At 35.6% G+C, this 14,289-nt stretch overlaps 1 protein-coding gene across 1 annotated transcript in view; it reads right to left on the bottom strand.

The window, feature by feature from the left end:
• ROR2 (receptor tyrosine kinase like orphan receptor 2) overlaps positions 1-14,289 on the bottom strand; it is a 144,405-nt gene that overhangs the window by 29,084 nt on the left and 101,032 nt on the right. The window contains exons 3-4 of the mRNA XM_058823861.1: positions 4,784-5,071; positions 3,072-3,102 (exon numbers count right to left, since the gene is read on the bottom strand). Coding sequence (XP_058679844.1) covers positions 3,072-3,102; positions 4,784-5,071 — 319 coding nt within the window. The remainder of the gene's footprint in view (positions 1-3,071; positions 3,103-4,783; positions 5,072-14,289) is intronic.

The following is a 14,289-nucleotide window of genomic DNA, read 5'->3' as shown; positions in this document are numbered from 1 at the left end:
TTTAGAATAATGTTATCTTCTAAGAACATCACTTCTAGAAGGAAAGACAGCTGTTTCTGCCCTTCTGCTCGTAGACTCCAAGATATTAACGCCCATTGCTGTTTTAAATAATGGTCAAAAAACCATTCTCTGGTATTTGTTAAACATTTATTTTATATCCACACACTTGTACCTTTCTGAACAGATAGGATGTCTCTCTTTTGAGAGGCAAAACTAAAAATACTAATGATGCAAAAAGTAAAAGCATAATGTAGTGAGAGAAAGGATTGCTAAAGGGTTGTACTCTAGTAAAACAACCCTTTAATAGCACAGTCCTCTGGATAGCAAAGGCTAATCAGAAACTATTTTTTTTGACCATGTTTTGAATTTATTTCCTTTGTAAATTAATCTGGATTATCTATTACTATTTTCGGTAATTTTAATACTTTTGATAAGCATGATAGATTTTAATTCTCAATTTCTCCAGAAAAATCCCCGGAAATTTTTAGACATGTGGATCTTGACAGAAAATAAAGATGTCTCCAAATAATCCACAGCAATTTAAGACTATGTATTTGGTGGAAAGATTTTACATTTAGATTTTTATGAAAACGCCTCAACTTCATTACCTGAAGGTCAAGATGCTTTTTTGCACTGGCAAGTCTGACTGCATTACACACATTTTCTCTCTGGCAATCTTTAATTGCCAATTAATTCTAGGAATCCACAGCATGAACTGCATAAAAATACCTTGCTAGATGGTATCTACATAGATGATGTTTCTTATCCCTTAATATTCAATAGGTATAATCTTAAACCAAGTTACAATGGTTTTATGTTTCAAGTTTCCACTGAAGCATGTCTTTTTTGAAGCATTAATACCAGCAGCAATGGCTCTCGCGTGGCTCAGTGTGAGGCTGCACTGTGCAGACAGTGAATGGAAAGAGTCCTTTGTTCCATGAGACCTCCTTCCAAGCACTTAGGTACTCCTTTGCCTTTTTCCACCCTTCCTCTTTTCTGGCTTACAAAATGACCCACACGATTTTATGCAAAATATTAGATTTTTTTAAAATCAGGGTCAGTTTCTGAAAACAAAATAATTCTACCACCAAAACATGGCATTTTAGTTGAAGGACTGATTTTTTTAAAAATTGAAACAAGAAGTAAGCATGCAATGAGGCAAAGATCCCTAATCCCTGAAAACTCCTGGGCCTCATATGATAAGACCCTCATGACTTCTTACTAGACCTTTGACCTGACCTCGTTTTTCTAAAGTTTCAGGTTTCTGTCCAATCTAGTGGATATTAAAAAGAAAATAATCTACCAGCAGCGCACTCTTCAGTTCACCTTTTAATGGCAGGTCCAGAACAATGATGGCACACTGCTGCTTCCAATAGCAATGGTACAAGACTCATTGTGAAGTGTCAAAAGCCAAATGAAAGGATTTTTAATTTTTTTTTTCCTAGTTATTTCTTTATTTTAACTTAGTGTTCCAAACCAGCAAAGGTTGCATAGCAAAGCATTAAAAACCTAGGAAAATAGGATAAGGAAGCCTAGGAAAACCCAGTATAAAGGACATCTGGAGAACCCTAATTTATTTCTACTTGAGGAAATCATGAAGTAATTCTTTTTTTCACTGTATCAGTCAAAATGTTCTATGTATGTTGGTATTTGTGAAATATTAACAAGTTCATTCTCAGTTCAGGAGAAGCACTTGAAAAATACTAGGGAAGCCAAAAGAAATAAAATTAATTACTTTTTCTATAACATAAGTGAATCAATGCAAAACTTGTTTCCCAGGCTTATTGGTATGACATAGGGAAGAAAAGAAAGGCCAAGGAGAAATGGTGACTGATAGGGAGAAAAATGAGTTATTCAATGACTTCTCTGGCAGTCACCCTTTCCATTAAAGCCCATGATCTCCCATGTGGGTATGGGGAAGTCTCTTCCACTAAGTGAAGAGCAGGTTTGGGATCACTTGATGAAGCTGAGTAGTCCCAAGTCTATGGGACCTGATGAACTATGTTCCAGAATCCTGAGGGAACTGGCTGATGGTGTTGCCGAAACAATCTCATCATATTTGAAAAGTCAAGGCAGTCAGGCAAACTCCCGGGTGACTGAAAAAAAGGAAACATCATTTTCATTTCTAAAAAGAGGAGAAAGGAAGATGTGAGCAACCACAGACTGGTGAGCCTCACCTGTGTACCTGGAAAAATCATGCAGCAGATCCTCCTAGAAGTTATCCCACAGCATATAAAAGACAACAAACCGACCCAAGGCAGCCAGCACAGCTGGTATATAACACATTATGTTATATACTAACATAAATAAAACATTTTGAATGATACAGTGAAAAAATAATTACTTCATGACTTTCTCAAGTGGAAATAAATAAAGGTTCCCAAGACATCCTTTAATAAGGGCAAATTGCAACTACTTCAAAAAGTTCTACAAGATCAAGTGCCAAATGCTGCACCAGGGTTGGGGAAATCCCAGACATGAACAGGGAGATCAAGTCACTGAGAGCAACCCTTTGTAGGGGTTTCCTGTGGATGAAAAGCTGGAAGTAACCCAAGAATGTAGCTCTCAGCCCAGAAGGACACTTGTACCCTGGGCTGCATGCAAAGAAGTGTGTCTAGCAGGGTGAGGCAGGGGGTTCTACCACTCCATGTGGCCCTCGTGAGGGCCCATCTGGAATCCTAGGTCCAGCTCTGTTGTCCTCAGCACAAAAAAGATGTGGGCCTCTTAGAGTGGGTCCAGAGGATGCCATGAAGATGATCAGAGGGCTGGAGCACCTCTCTGTGAAGACAGGCTGAGAGAACTGGGTTTGTTAAGCCTGGAGAAAGAGAAGGCTTTGGAGTGATCTCACTGCAGCCTTAAAAGGTTCTCATATAAAGGATGCAGGGGGATTTTTATACTGGGAGATAGTGCAGGACTACGGGCAATGGCTTTAAACTGGAAAAGGGCAGGTTTAGATTAGATGTTAAAAAGATGTTCTTTACTCAGAGGGTGGTGAAGAGCTGGAATAGGTTGCTCTGAGAAGCTGTGGATACTTCAATCCTGGAAGTGTTCAAGGCCAGGCTACATGGGACTTGGAACAACCTGATAAAGTGGAAGGAGGTCCTGCCCATGGCAGAAGAGTTGGAACTGGGTGACTTTAAGGTCCCTTCCAATCCAGACCATTCTATGATTCTCTTTTCATCCTTACAACTGAATCAGCAGGTAAACCCAGGCATCTTGTGGAAATCACCAAACCAACACTCAAGTCAAAAATCACACTAACAAACAGCTACTCAACGACAGGATTTTAGTCTTGTTTTACCTGGCTCTTCAAGTTATAATCATATAACATGGGTAAATTTGCAACCACAGCAAGCTAAGCATTTTACCATTCATTTTTAACCACTCTTCTAGCCCGTACTTGCCCTGTAAACAATTACTGTTCCAACATGACTTTGTGGTAATTTGTTTGTTCAAAACATGAAATAAGCAAGCAGAAGTTGCTCAAGAACAGTCAATCAAATAAAAACCCATTGTAGCCTCTGTCTAAAAAAGTTGCATCCATTCTGAGAGTTTTTGGTCAAATTAGATACTTTTAGCAAGAACACTGTAGTTGCAGACAGTGTTTACTGAGTTTATGAACTAAATTCTGACAGAACAAAAGTAGTCAGAGCACATTAAGTAATTTTCCAAAGAGTACTTACTGAAGATTGTGATTTGGGCTGTTTGTTGGACCTGCAAACATAAAACAAACAAGTATTGCTGACAAGTTTAGCTCAAGGACAACATAATAAAAAAAGTCAACAGCAATCTAAAGGAAATTGTCTCTTTAAGGAAGGTTTATCTCAAGCTCCAAACAAAACCCTCTGCATTCCTGAACATAATTATATATTGTTATTTTCAAAGCTACAAATAAAAATCATATGAATCTACTGCCTGCTCCAGCAGCAACCTGAATGGACTTAGTGTTTTTCATAAAATATTTTCCACCATAAAGACAAAGGTAGTTAGACAAGGTGTTATTTTAACACATCACTTACCTTTTAATAAGCCCCAGCTGTGCGTTACTATCAGAATTTAGGATGTGGCAAGGGGATGATCAATTTTTGCAACAGCAGGAGCAAGGGTCAATACTCAGCATTTCAATACTCAATAACTACAAATTGAACTGTGGAATCCATTATTTACATTACAAAATAAGAAAAAAATTTAGAAAAATGCATCTAGAATTTTTTCTCCCATTGCTCCACAGGCAAGCCAAATAAAAGGTTAGCTTCCAGATTGGCCTATTAAGTCTCCAAAATGTAATATAAGCAATTGTTCAAAGGCGTGGTATACCTTCACATGTCAGAGGACAGAATTTGAGGCCACACTCCACATAGCAGTACAGAACTGATATTCACAAAGACAGACCCAGAACTACGGACATCACACAGAAAACCGCTTGTCATTCTTCTCAGCAGTTTTTGGTTTTTTTTACAGACTGAGTTCAGCAGTAGAGTGAAAAATCCAGGCAATGAAATGTTACCTTTTTGTACTTTTTACCAGCACTCCTTTAATTTTTTTTCTTCTGTATATTTACAGACCTCTACATCTGTATTTACTTTCTTTTATTACCACTAAAAGGGTATCAAGTTCAACTGAGAAGTTCTGTGCTGGGAGAGAGGCCCCAGGCACTGACTTTATTTTCTTTTGTGTTGAGAATTTTTCTTAAAACAGTAAATTCATTTCTCATTATGCTATGGTTAAAACTAATTCCTAGTCTATAAAGCAGTCTGAGCAGTCATAAAAGCCAGGAACTCACCAAGCCTGACAAACAAAACTCCTGTTGCAGTGATTGTCTTCATCCCATTTGAAGCCACGCACTGGTAGTATCCTGTGTCTGTGGTATCCAGATCCTGGATTCTTAGACGTGAACCATAATCTGTTTTTCTGATGATGATCCGTCTTGGCTCCTGAACCACTGGAGCATCATTTTTCAGCCATCTGACATTTGGGGATGGATTTCCTGCTACCTTGCAGTGGAGGATTGCCGTTTGCCCCTGGACTACAGTGATATTGTTTACTGGTTCCAAGAAGGTCAGGAAATAACCTAAGATAAAAGATCATAAAAGATCAAACGTTACTTGGGTTGAGGTAAAAGCCTGCTCAAAGGTACTTTTCTAAGAGAGAACCCTGGAAACAATTTCAGTTTTCTTTCAAGATTAAAAAAAATGCAATTCACTGTCCTAAGAACACCACAGCATCACACTCTAATTAATGTTTCCTTGCTGACTTCATGCTTGTCTGCAGGTAGGTATGCAGATTCAAAGGTCAATCATGAATTGATACTATTACACTCCTAATGTCTATTTGAAGCAGCAGTGACTTTTTCTACATCTGACATGATAAAATACTAACTGCCTAACATACATATAGTGCTGTTCTGTTCCAACAGCAAAAAAACCCTTGCTCCATAAATGAATAATGCCAGTTGTTATCATATTGGAATATCATGGTCATTTTACCACATAATCTTCTTACATGATCACAGATTTGTCTCAAAAAGAGCTACAATTGGAAAAATTACTTTTAGATATTAATTTGACTTGTTAGTTACTCAACAAAATCTTAAAATTAGGTTGATTTGGACAGGCCTATATTATAATAAGTTTTCAAGATTATATGTCTCACATTCAATTTATAGAAATAATGTCTCAATTGCAGAAATAAACTGTGATAGAGAGGGGGCCCATAAGCTGATTATAGACTGCCATTTTTACATCAAGTCAAAATATATGGCCAAGGAAACATCTGTATGGATAGTGTGTAATAACATTTTGTAGATATTTTGTAAGTGAAAACTACAGGTCCCAATTAGTGGTTTGTTAAAAGCAAAGGGCTTGTCAAGGCTGTATTTGTGATCTCTAGGGACGACAAAAAAGAAAGAATTTATGAAGAACACTGTCAAAACCTGACAATCAAATCTTTTGTTGGTTATTATTTATAAATTTAATTTGGTGTTAGGAGTCCTGCAACTGATACACATCACATACTGAAAGTCTGGCAATATGTAATTCCATTGAAACAATAAAGTTGTTATATTACCTTACAAAACAGGTAAGAAAAGTATCTAGGTGTCACGCTCATGTGTTTGTACTAGTGAATTTAGACCTTCTAGACATAAAGCTTCAGGAATTCAAATTACATTATATTTTTATGGCAGCTGGATACAAATATCAAATAATTTTGACGGATGCTCACATGTAGACCTTTCCTATCACTCAGATTATTTTGCGTCTGTTTAATTAAGTAATAGCATATTATTGTACACAAATCCAACACTAGTAAAGAAATGGTCTACACTGACAGTCCAATTGCTGAAATACCTTAAGAAAATTGATGTTCTGCTTTGATTTATATTTGACAGGGCTGTGAAAATCAGCTCCTCTATAACAGTTAAGTGTAACATTGGAGAAGGGAGTAGTAGAAATATCAGAATATAATAAATGTACAAGCCAGATATTGCTGGAAAACTGGGTTATTCTGTGTGTTACATTGTTCTCTACCACTGGCCTTTCAAAAGAAATCCTGTTATAATGAATAATACGAACATACAATGTAGACAAGTGCAAATTTAGTTTGTCATTACATAGAAAATTATTAGAATAAGTCTAAACAGAAAATTAAATAAATCCAAGTATATAAAATCTCCACACAATACTGAAAATTTACAGGACAATTATTTTATTCTTGTTTGTCATGAAATAATAAATTATTGTTTATTTAATTTTATATTAGTTGTCCCTATTTTTAATTTAAAATCTTTAGCAGACTTCAGAATATTCTGACAGAATACAAACAATATTTGTTTTCAAATAACTTATATAAAAGGGAGAAAAAGTACATTAATGCTTTCAGCAATGTCATACCACAACAATGTAATTTATTATGTTTTTAGCTACATTTCATAGCTGAAAAAATAGAAATACTATTTTGACATTCTGGCAGGGAAAACAAAACCAGTAAATTTACTTCCTGATACAGTCAACTGAAGCAATTGATCAAAACTCCCTTTAAGCCAACATCTTACACACATAATTATTTCTAGCAACATGAAAGAAAGCGTGATCAGTCCTACCACATGTTAGAAAAGGATTTTCTATGGCTACTTCCCTCATAGCTTGTTATTTCACTATTTTTTCATAGTCTGCATGTAGTTTATTCTCATGAGCACCACTGAGATAGCATCCACAGGAGTGTTACCTAGCAGAGACAGAGATACCACAATCCCAACCTACTCCGGGCCCGTCAGGCCACACTTGGAGTCCTATGTCCAGCTCAGATCCCCAGAATTCAAAAATAACACAGAAAGACAGGAGAGAGATCAAAGTAGGGCTACCAATGTCATCAAAGGGGTAGACAACAAGTCCTATGAAGAAAGATTTCAAGTAGTTATGTCTCTTCTCGCTGGAAAAGAGAACACCAAGGGAGCATCATCACAGTTTTTCAGTACCTAAAAGGCACTGACAAAAAGAACAGAGACAGTCATCACAAGGAGCTATATGGAGAAGACAAAGGGCAGCAAGTGAAAGTAGCCAAGAAATGTTTCATTTCAATAGAATAGAGACATTTTTTGCAGTGAGAACAATCATTCCCCTTAAAATGAACTGCCTAGAGATGGGGTAGGGCCCTCATCGCTGGAGGTTTTCAAGATATGATTGGACAGAGTACTAGATTGTCTTGTCTAAGCTTTCTTTCCCCAGAACTGTTGGACTGGGTGATATTTTGAGGTGCCCCCCAGGCTAGAATGTTCTGTAGTTCTGTGGGCCTCTGATTCAACAATCATGGGGACAAGCCAAATGTGCTCATACAAGGGAGGCAAAATAGTTTAAAGACCTTTTTTGCAAAGAAGCTGGGCCCCTTTGAGCATGGAACCAGCACAGAGTTATGTTCATCTGGCTCAGAGATGCTTCTGATACCCAAGAAATGAAACAAGAAGAGATCTGTCTAAAAGGCGAGGCCAATTCAAGTCCTGTAAGATGACAGACAGGGATTGTGGTTTGTCTGGCTCTCTGATATATTTTTTGCTCTTCACACGCAAGTACATGAGAGGGCTACATTGTTCTTGTGACACTGATCAGCTTATACCTTGCTCAAACCCTTGCCATTATTTCACTTTTTCTGATTTAAAATGAGCTGGGTGGAGTCCTCTTTTTGGGATAGTCATGGATATTAAATTCAAATACATTTGGATGAAAACAGATAGTAAATTTACTCATTAGGACTTAACTCAGGATTAAATCCATGTTAGAACTTCCTGTTTCACTAATTAAAATAGAACTACTGCAGGAAGTAATTAGATCCATATCTTTAAGCCACCCAAAATATTTCATATGAATCTGTGAATCTGATCCTAGTAACAGCAAGAGCAAAGCTATTACCATGGAAAGCAATGCCAAAGATTTATGGGTTAATTCAGTCCCAGTGCAATTAGATAGACTTTGCCTGAAGTCAGCAACACTGCATCTATTTCCTGCAGGTCAAAATTCAGCTTTAGTTCATCATTACTCTTGCCAATTTTACAGGTATTTTCTGCAGTGTTTTATACTACCTTGTTATTACAAACCAAGTAATAAATATTTTAACCTAATGAACTTCGAAGCATTTGTGTTTTCCAAAGTTCTCCAGAGCAGCCTAAGAGCAGTGGGTCAGCTCAGGGCCTCTTCTCTGCCTCTGTCCACCCTGAACTGCACACTCTGTGTTTGCTGGTTTAATTTCCTCTTTGAGAAGCGATGTTTATGTCCTCACTGGTTCTGAAGTATTTCTATGACAGAGCAGGCAGCCATTTGTTGAGCTGCTCTGTTATTTGGTGTCCACTTTAGATAACCCATAATTGCAATTCTTTCAAACAAAGTGGAAAATTTAACCAACCATGTTCTAAAGAATGTTTTCTTTATTTAATTTCCGTGGTGATAATCAGCAGTTACTTTTTTGGTAATGTACGTCACACCACAAACACAGTGTAGATGCCAGTTTGACAGAATGCTTTGGGGAAAAACACAAATTTTCCCAGGATAAATTAGGACCTCAACAATGTGCAAAGCAATTTTTTTTCCCAATGTAGTTCCCCTTCTGTCTTAGTAAATCTTAATTTGGACAGGTACAAGGGAAAATGAAATGTGAAAATGCTAGAACTTGTATTTAACTTGTGTGTCCTGTATTTCGTGTTAAGCAGTAGTCAAGTAGAATTTTTTAAAACTGGAACAGAATCGTTAATCTGTTTTAATACTAACGTAATTTTGAAACAGAGAATAAATACTCTATATAAAATATTTTGTTTCTGTAACATGTTGCCAAATCTGTGAATGTCCTATTGTAACTGTCATATTATAAAGATTTATATTTTACTTGGGAGATGGATAAAAAGATAATTTCTTTAAATAAAGTAAAATGTCCAGAAATTTCCTCTGTTGTGACATTAATATTGTTATATAATGGTTTTTATACTCTGGCTTGCTTCCAAAGGTCATTGAAATGAAGGAAAATGCTTCCTTTGCCTTCAGTGATCTTTGGCATGATTCAACTATATCAAAAGGAAAATCTATCCAGTAGATATTTCTGCATTTGCTGTAGGCAAAAATGCTGTAAATTAAATTTCTCTTTCATTATGGTTTCCAACATAGTCTACAACCAATACTAGTATTTATTTTGCTTGAACAGATTAAAAACTGTTCTGTCAAGAAGCTATGAGAGGACAATGCAACTTAATCTATATATTATGTTTTGCTATCATATTCTATGTACTCTATGAATAACATAGCTTAGGGAAACGGTTGACATGAATTCCAGCAGAACTCCTTCATATTTGGAAAACCTTTGTTAGGTTGCCAGTACTTCATATTTTCTAACTGAATAAATTTGATATAAATATATCAAATAGAATCCCAAAGCAAATCAACATTAAGATGACAGGTCTATTATTCATGTTTTGGCAAGAATATAAAAATAAACTTTTCCAGAGTGTGTCAAATCATTGTCAAGATATGCACAAGAATAGATACTAAACTGAAAACCTAAAGGGTGCAACTATCACTAAGACCTCACATGTGTATTATATTTCTTAGTTTTATTTACATTATTCTGGCACTTATATGTCCAAGTTATTGGCTCAAACCATATGTGTTATTCTTGGCATAAACACAATATAAAATTATTGTTCTGCTTTTGCTATTTTAAGATCTTAGCTGTGATTTTGAAGTTCATTCTAAAGAAATATTTTAAGACTCCTTAGTTACTTTAGATTACGTAAATTCTGGATTAATTGTTTGCAATTCAAGTTTTAGTTCCTGTTCATTTTTTATTGCTTGTACTCTTTTTTTTCTATGTGATTTTAAAAATATTTATGCATTCGTAATTTTAAAATAAGCTTCAATATGGCAATCATGAATCATACTTAGTAACAACTTTTTAACCCTTTTTATCTCAGAACTTCCAAATCATTTATGAATATTGAAGTCTTTTGAGATGGGATGATACCATCAGGCTTATTTCCCAGAAGCAGAAAGTAGAGCAAGGGGAGTCCTAAGTGATTTGACAATTTACACACAGATTAAGTGTCGGTATCGATGATACTACATCAAGATTCACATCTTTCTGTATTTCTGAGACAATGACTCTCTAAGATAATCATCCACTTTGGCTCCTACCCAGGTGGATTCACCTTTCTTTCTGCACTCCACAAGAAACACCAAAACTGAATAGCCAGTTTTTGAGAAAAAGAATTTAAAATTTGATTCATAAATGGCTAGATAACTGAAGATACAACAGTACTTTCAGACCAAGTAGTAATAATTGTAGATATGTTTAATCACTTTTTAGAATACTTATTCCTCCACAAGATATAAATAATTATTTAATTGACTTTATGCAATAGTCAAAAAAGCCCATAAAGCCAACCGAACACATCACAGTTTACAAGAGTCTCAGTTTGAGATACTCAGAACGTAAAATCACCTGTTTAAAAAAAAAAAGGACAAATACCTTTTTTTCTGCATAGCTACATAAATTTAGACCATTTTCAGATTCATGGAATAAAACACTTCCAGTGTTCAAAACCCCTATGAAAATATGTATACTATGATTTTGTGTAGAAAGCAATGTGTGATTTTTTCCCTAAGCTATCTTATTTTTCTTTTTTAACGCCTTCCCAGCTTTTTTCATTTTTGTCTTCAAATAAACTTTTTTTCTTAGGTATAAGATGAGCATGGAAGAATCCTCAGGAAGAAGAGCATGACCTTTCTCACCACAACTCTTTATTATGGCAAATTTCTGCGCTGGCATTTTTAGACTAATATAAACTTATATCCAACACAAAAGGGTTTAGGGGCAATATTCTGAGTAATTAAACTAATGATATTTCCACCATAAGCAAAGTCACATTTTCCCACAATGAAGACATAATTTTTCACCTAGGATACATACTTTGCCTTATGGAATGCTGAGGATGACATCATTGTTCCAAAATTTACTGGTTTATGGTAAAATTTAGGGTACTAAGCATAAAGTGTTCATGAAATTGACAGGTAATCTATAAAGAATATCCATGAGATACAGAGTTTGCTAGGTTTATAAAAGAAGTGAAGACTGTAGAAACAGAAAATGCCTGTGAAAGTTGCTGAAATGCAAATTATGCCTTTCTAAAGGTGTGTATGACAACACTGAGCTTAGGGGACATCAATGGCAGTGTCACATTTGGCAGGTGGTGGGAGTCCAGTAAAGTGACTCCTTCCACAAGTAAATCAGAATTCCAAATAAACTGAGAAATATCATCCTACTAAGGAGGGTAGACTGAAGCCTGACTCACGATTACTTGCACAGAACATTTTCCTAAATAAAAAACAGTCTCCCCAATTCTTCATCCTCTGTTTTAGTTAATCCTGATACAAAGATGAGTGATTTACAGTTTATTTGAGTTACATTAGAAAATGAAAGGGATGTTGGCAGATCTCCCAAAATACACATGAGTAGCTAAGGAAACTACAATATTATATATGCCACATAATATCTCCAGATTAAATGATACCTTTACAGTCTAATTTAATCCAATTTGCATCTCATCCTTCATCCTATTTTTTTCTCAATGTAGAAAAATTCATCCAGAAACATGTAAAAAAAGTTGATTTGGTTCACATTCTCTTGAAATTCCCTTAGGAACAAGGAATAAACAACGGCCAATCCAGGGATGAAGCAGTATTAGCTTTGTGCACATTGTCCTCTCCTCTGAAATCATTGGGTTTTTAAGACCCAGTGAGAGTATGTTAGAATGTTTGTGAAAAAAAGAGAAAGACACCAAGCAAGGCTTACTTGAAAGTAAGACTGGTGAAACTATCAACTTTACAAAGACTGATTGAGAGGGGACTTGGACTGTGCTCGGATGTTTTACTTTTATTCCAAAGCAGACCTAAGTTCTTCTACAGCAAACACTCACTGCTCTGCACTGGTTTCAGTGAAACACTGCTCAGACACAGTGCTTTCCATTCATTCAAGTGTTCACTTAAAGGAAACAAGGGAAAATAAATTCTCCTCAAATGGCTAGCCAAGCTGTTGCCCCTTCTCATCAACTATTAGAAGGCTAACTTCACTTGTAGGAAGAGACTTGCAACATTTTTGTAAATGAGCATTATTAATAACACCTTGCTTAAACTGATTTTGTCATTGGAGACAGAATCATTTCTCAGGACTTCTGGAAGATTCTAGAAAAGAGGATGACTAATACACGTGGTACTTTTAATGTGGTTTTTAATTTGGGTATTATTAAAGCTGGTTATCTCCATACCTGTTTTGGGTCTATTCCAAAATAAGAACAATTTTAAAAATAGGAGGTTACAAGCAAATCAAAATAACTGAAGATTTCTGAAGGAAAGAAGAAGGTTGATGGGATGGAAGGGCTTAGGAACCTTTGAAGTAGAACTGTCCAGTGGTTCTTTGTAACAAAACCTGACCCCTTACTATGACACAGAAACACCTGAGCTAACATTCCAAATAGTTTTGCTTCTATGGAGAATTTTGTGCCGACATTAAAATAAAATAAATAAATGGGAGCAAATGAGGCCATTTCCTAGCTAGGTATGCTGGAAACTAACAATTGGTTGTATACCAGTGAATAACTTAAGAACATGGGTCTCTTTTTATTCTTCCTTTTTTTTTTTTTTTTTTCTGAAGGAAATATACAGTTCTTACTGTGTAGAAATATTTGAGATGTGATTAATTACTTCCTCAGACAGATACTGCCTGTGGTCTGCAAAGGAAGGAAGTAACTGGAACTCCTTTTTCAGCAAGAAATTAACCAAGCACAGTCACATGAAAAAAAAAAAAAAAAAAAAAAAAAAAAAAAAAAAAAAAACAACCAAAAAACCCCTCTCTCTTTTACATCTGTAGCCTTAAAGGCTCAAACATAACAAAAGAGAGAAGTGGGTCCAACTTGCCAGGCATCAAGCCTATCAGATGCAGTTAAAAATTAAACATGGCCCTTTTTCATCAAAAGTAGTGTGTACATCAGTGTGAATAAAACAACTGGTAGTAATACAGTGCTACTGACAGGAATACTACTACAATTTTTTTTTTCCAGAATAAATGTCAAATTCTAAACTTCTAAAATATTTCAGCAGTTTCAGAAAGTAGTGAAGAGTTGAGAAATGGAGTGTACCAGATCTTCTTTCCAAATAGGGGGGACTTAGTCCCATGCTGATAATCAGTAGCAAGGTGGTTACACAAGCAAACAGAAACACATCTTTGTTTTACTGACTTACAGACCAAATTTAAAGGAAGATTCCATAAAAAACCTCCCAATATGCACATTCAGGGTAAGAAATCTAACTAATTCAGGAAGACAATAAGGATTAGATAACCTTGGATATCTATAAGAAGAGAAACTATATTCCAAAGCACCCCCAAAATTCATGTTCCTCTAAGATAAACTGCAAGAAGATCTTGTCAATACCACAGCTCCGCAGATTGCAACATGTCCTCATTAATGAAGCTGACATTATTATCTGACTCTTTTCTTTAGCCTAAGAATTGACATTACGACAGCAATGCATCCATAAAATATAAAATTAGTACACAACTGAAAAAAATATTGTTCTTCAGGTAAAATACTGAAAATTTTCTGCTTTAGAAGGAATTGGAAGCACAATTTGCAGTAAATATGTGCATCCTCTGATCCAGGAATAGCATTTGGATCTAGAGCTTTAAGTGGCAAAGTGTCACAAAATTTATGTTAACTAATAAATAACTAGAAATCCTGACACTACAATCAGTTTAAAAAAA

The sequence above is a fragment of the Ammospiza caudacuta genome, chromosome Z (genome assembly GCF_027887145.1).
Source record: "Ammospiza caudacuta isolate bAmmCau1 chromosome Z, bAmmCau1.pri, whole genome shotgun sequence".
Taxonomy (NCBI): domain Eukaryota; kingdom Metazoa; phylum Chordata; class Aves; order Passeriformes; family Passerellidae; genus Ammospiza; species Ammospiza caudacuta.
Note: the sequence above shows the minus strand (reverse complement) of the source record. Positions and strands in the feature narration are given on the sequence as shown.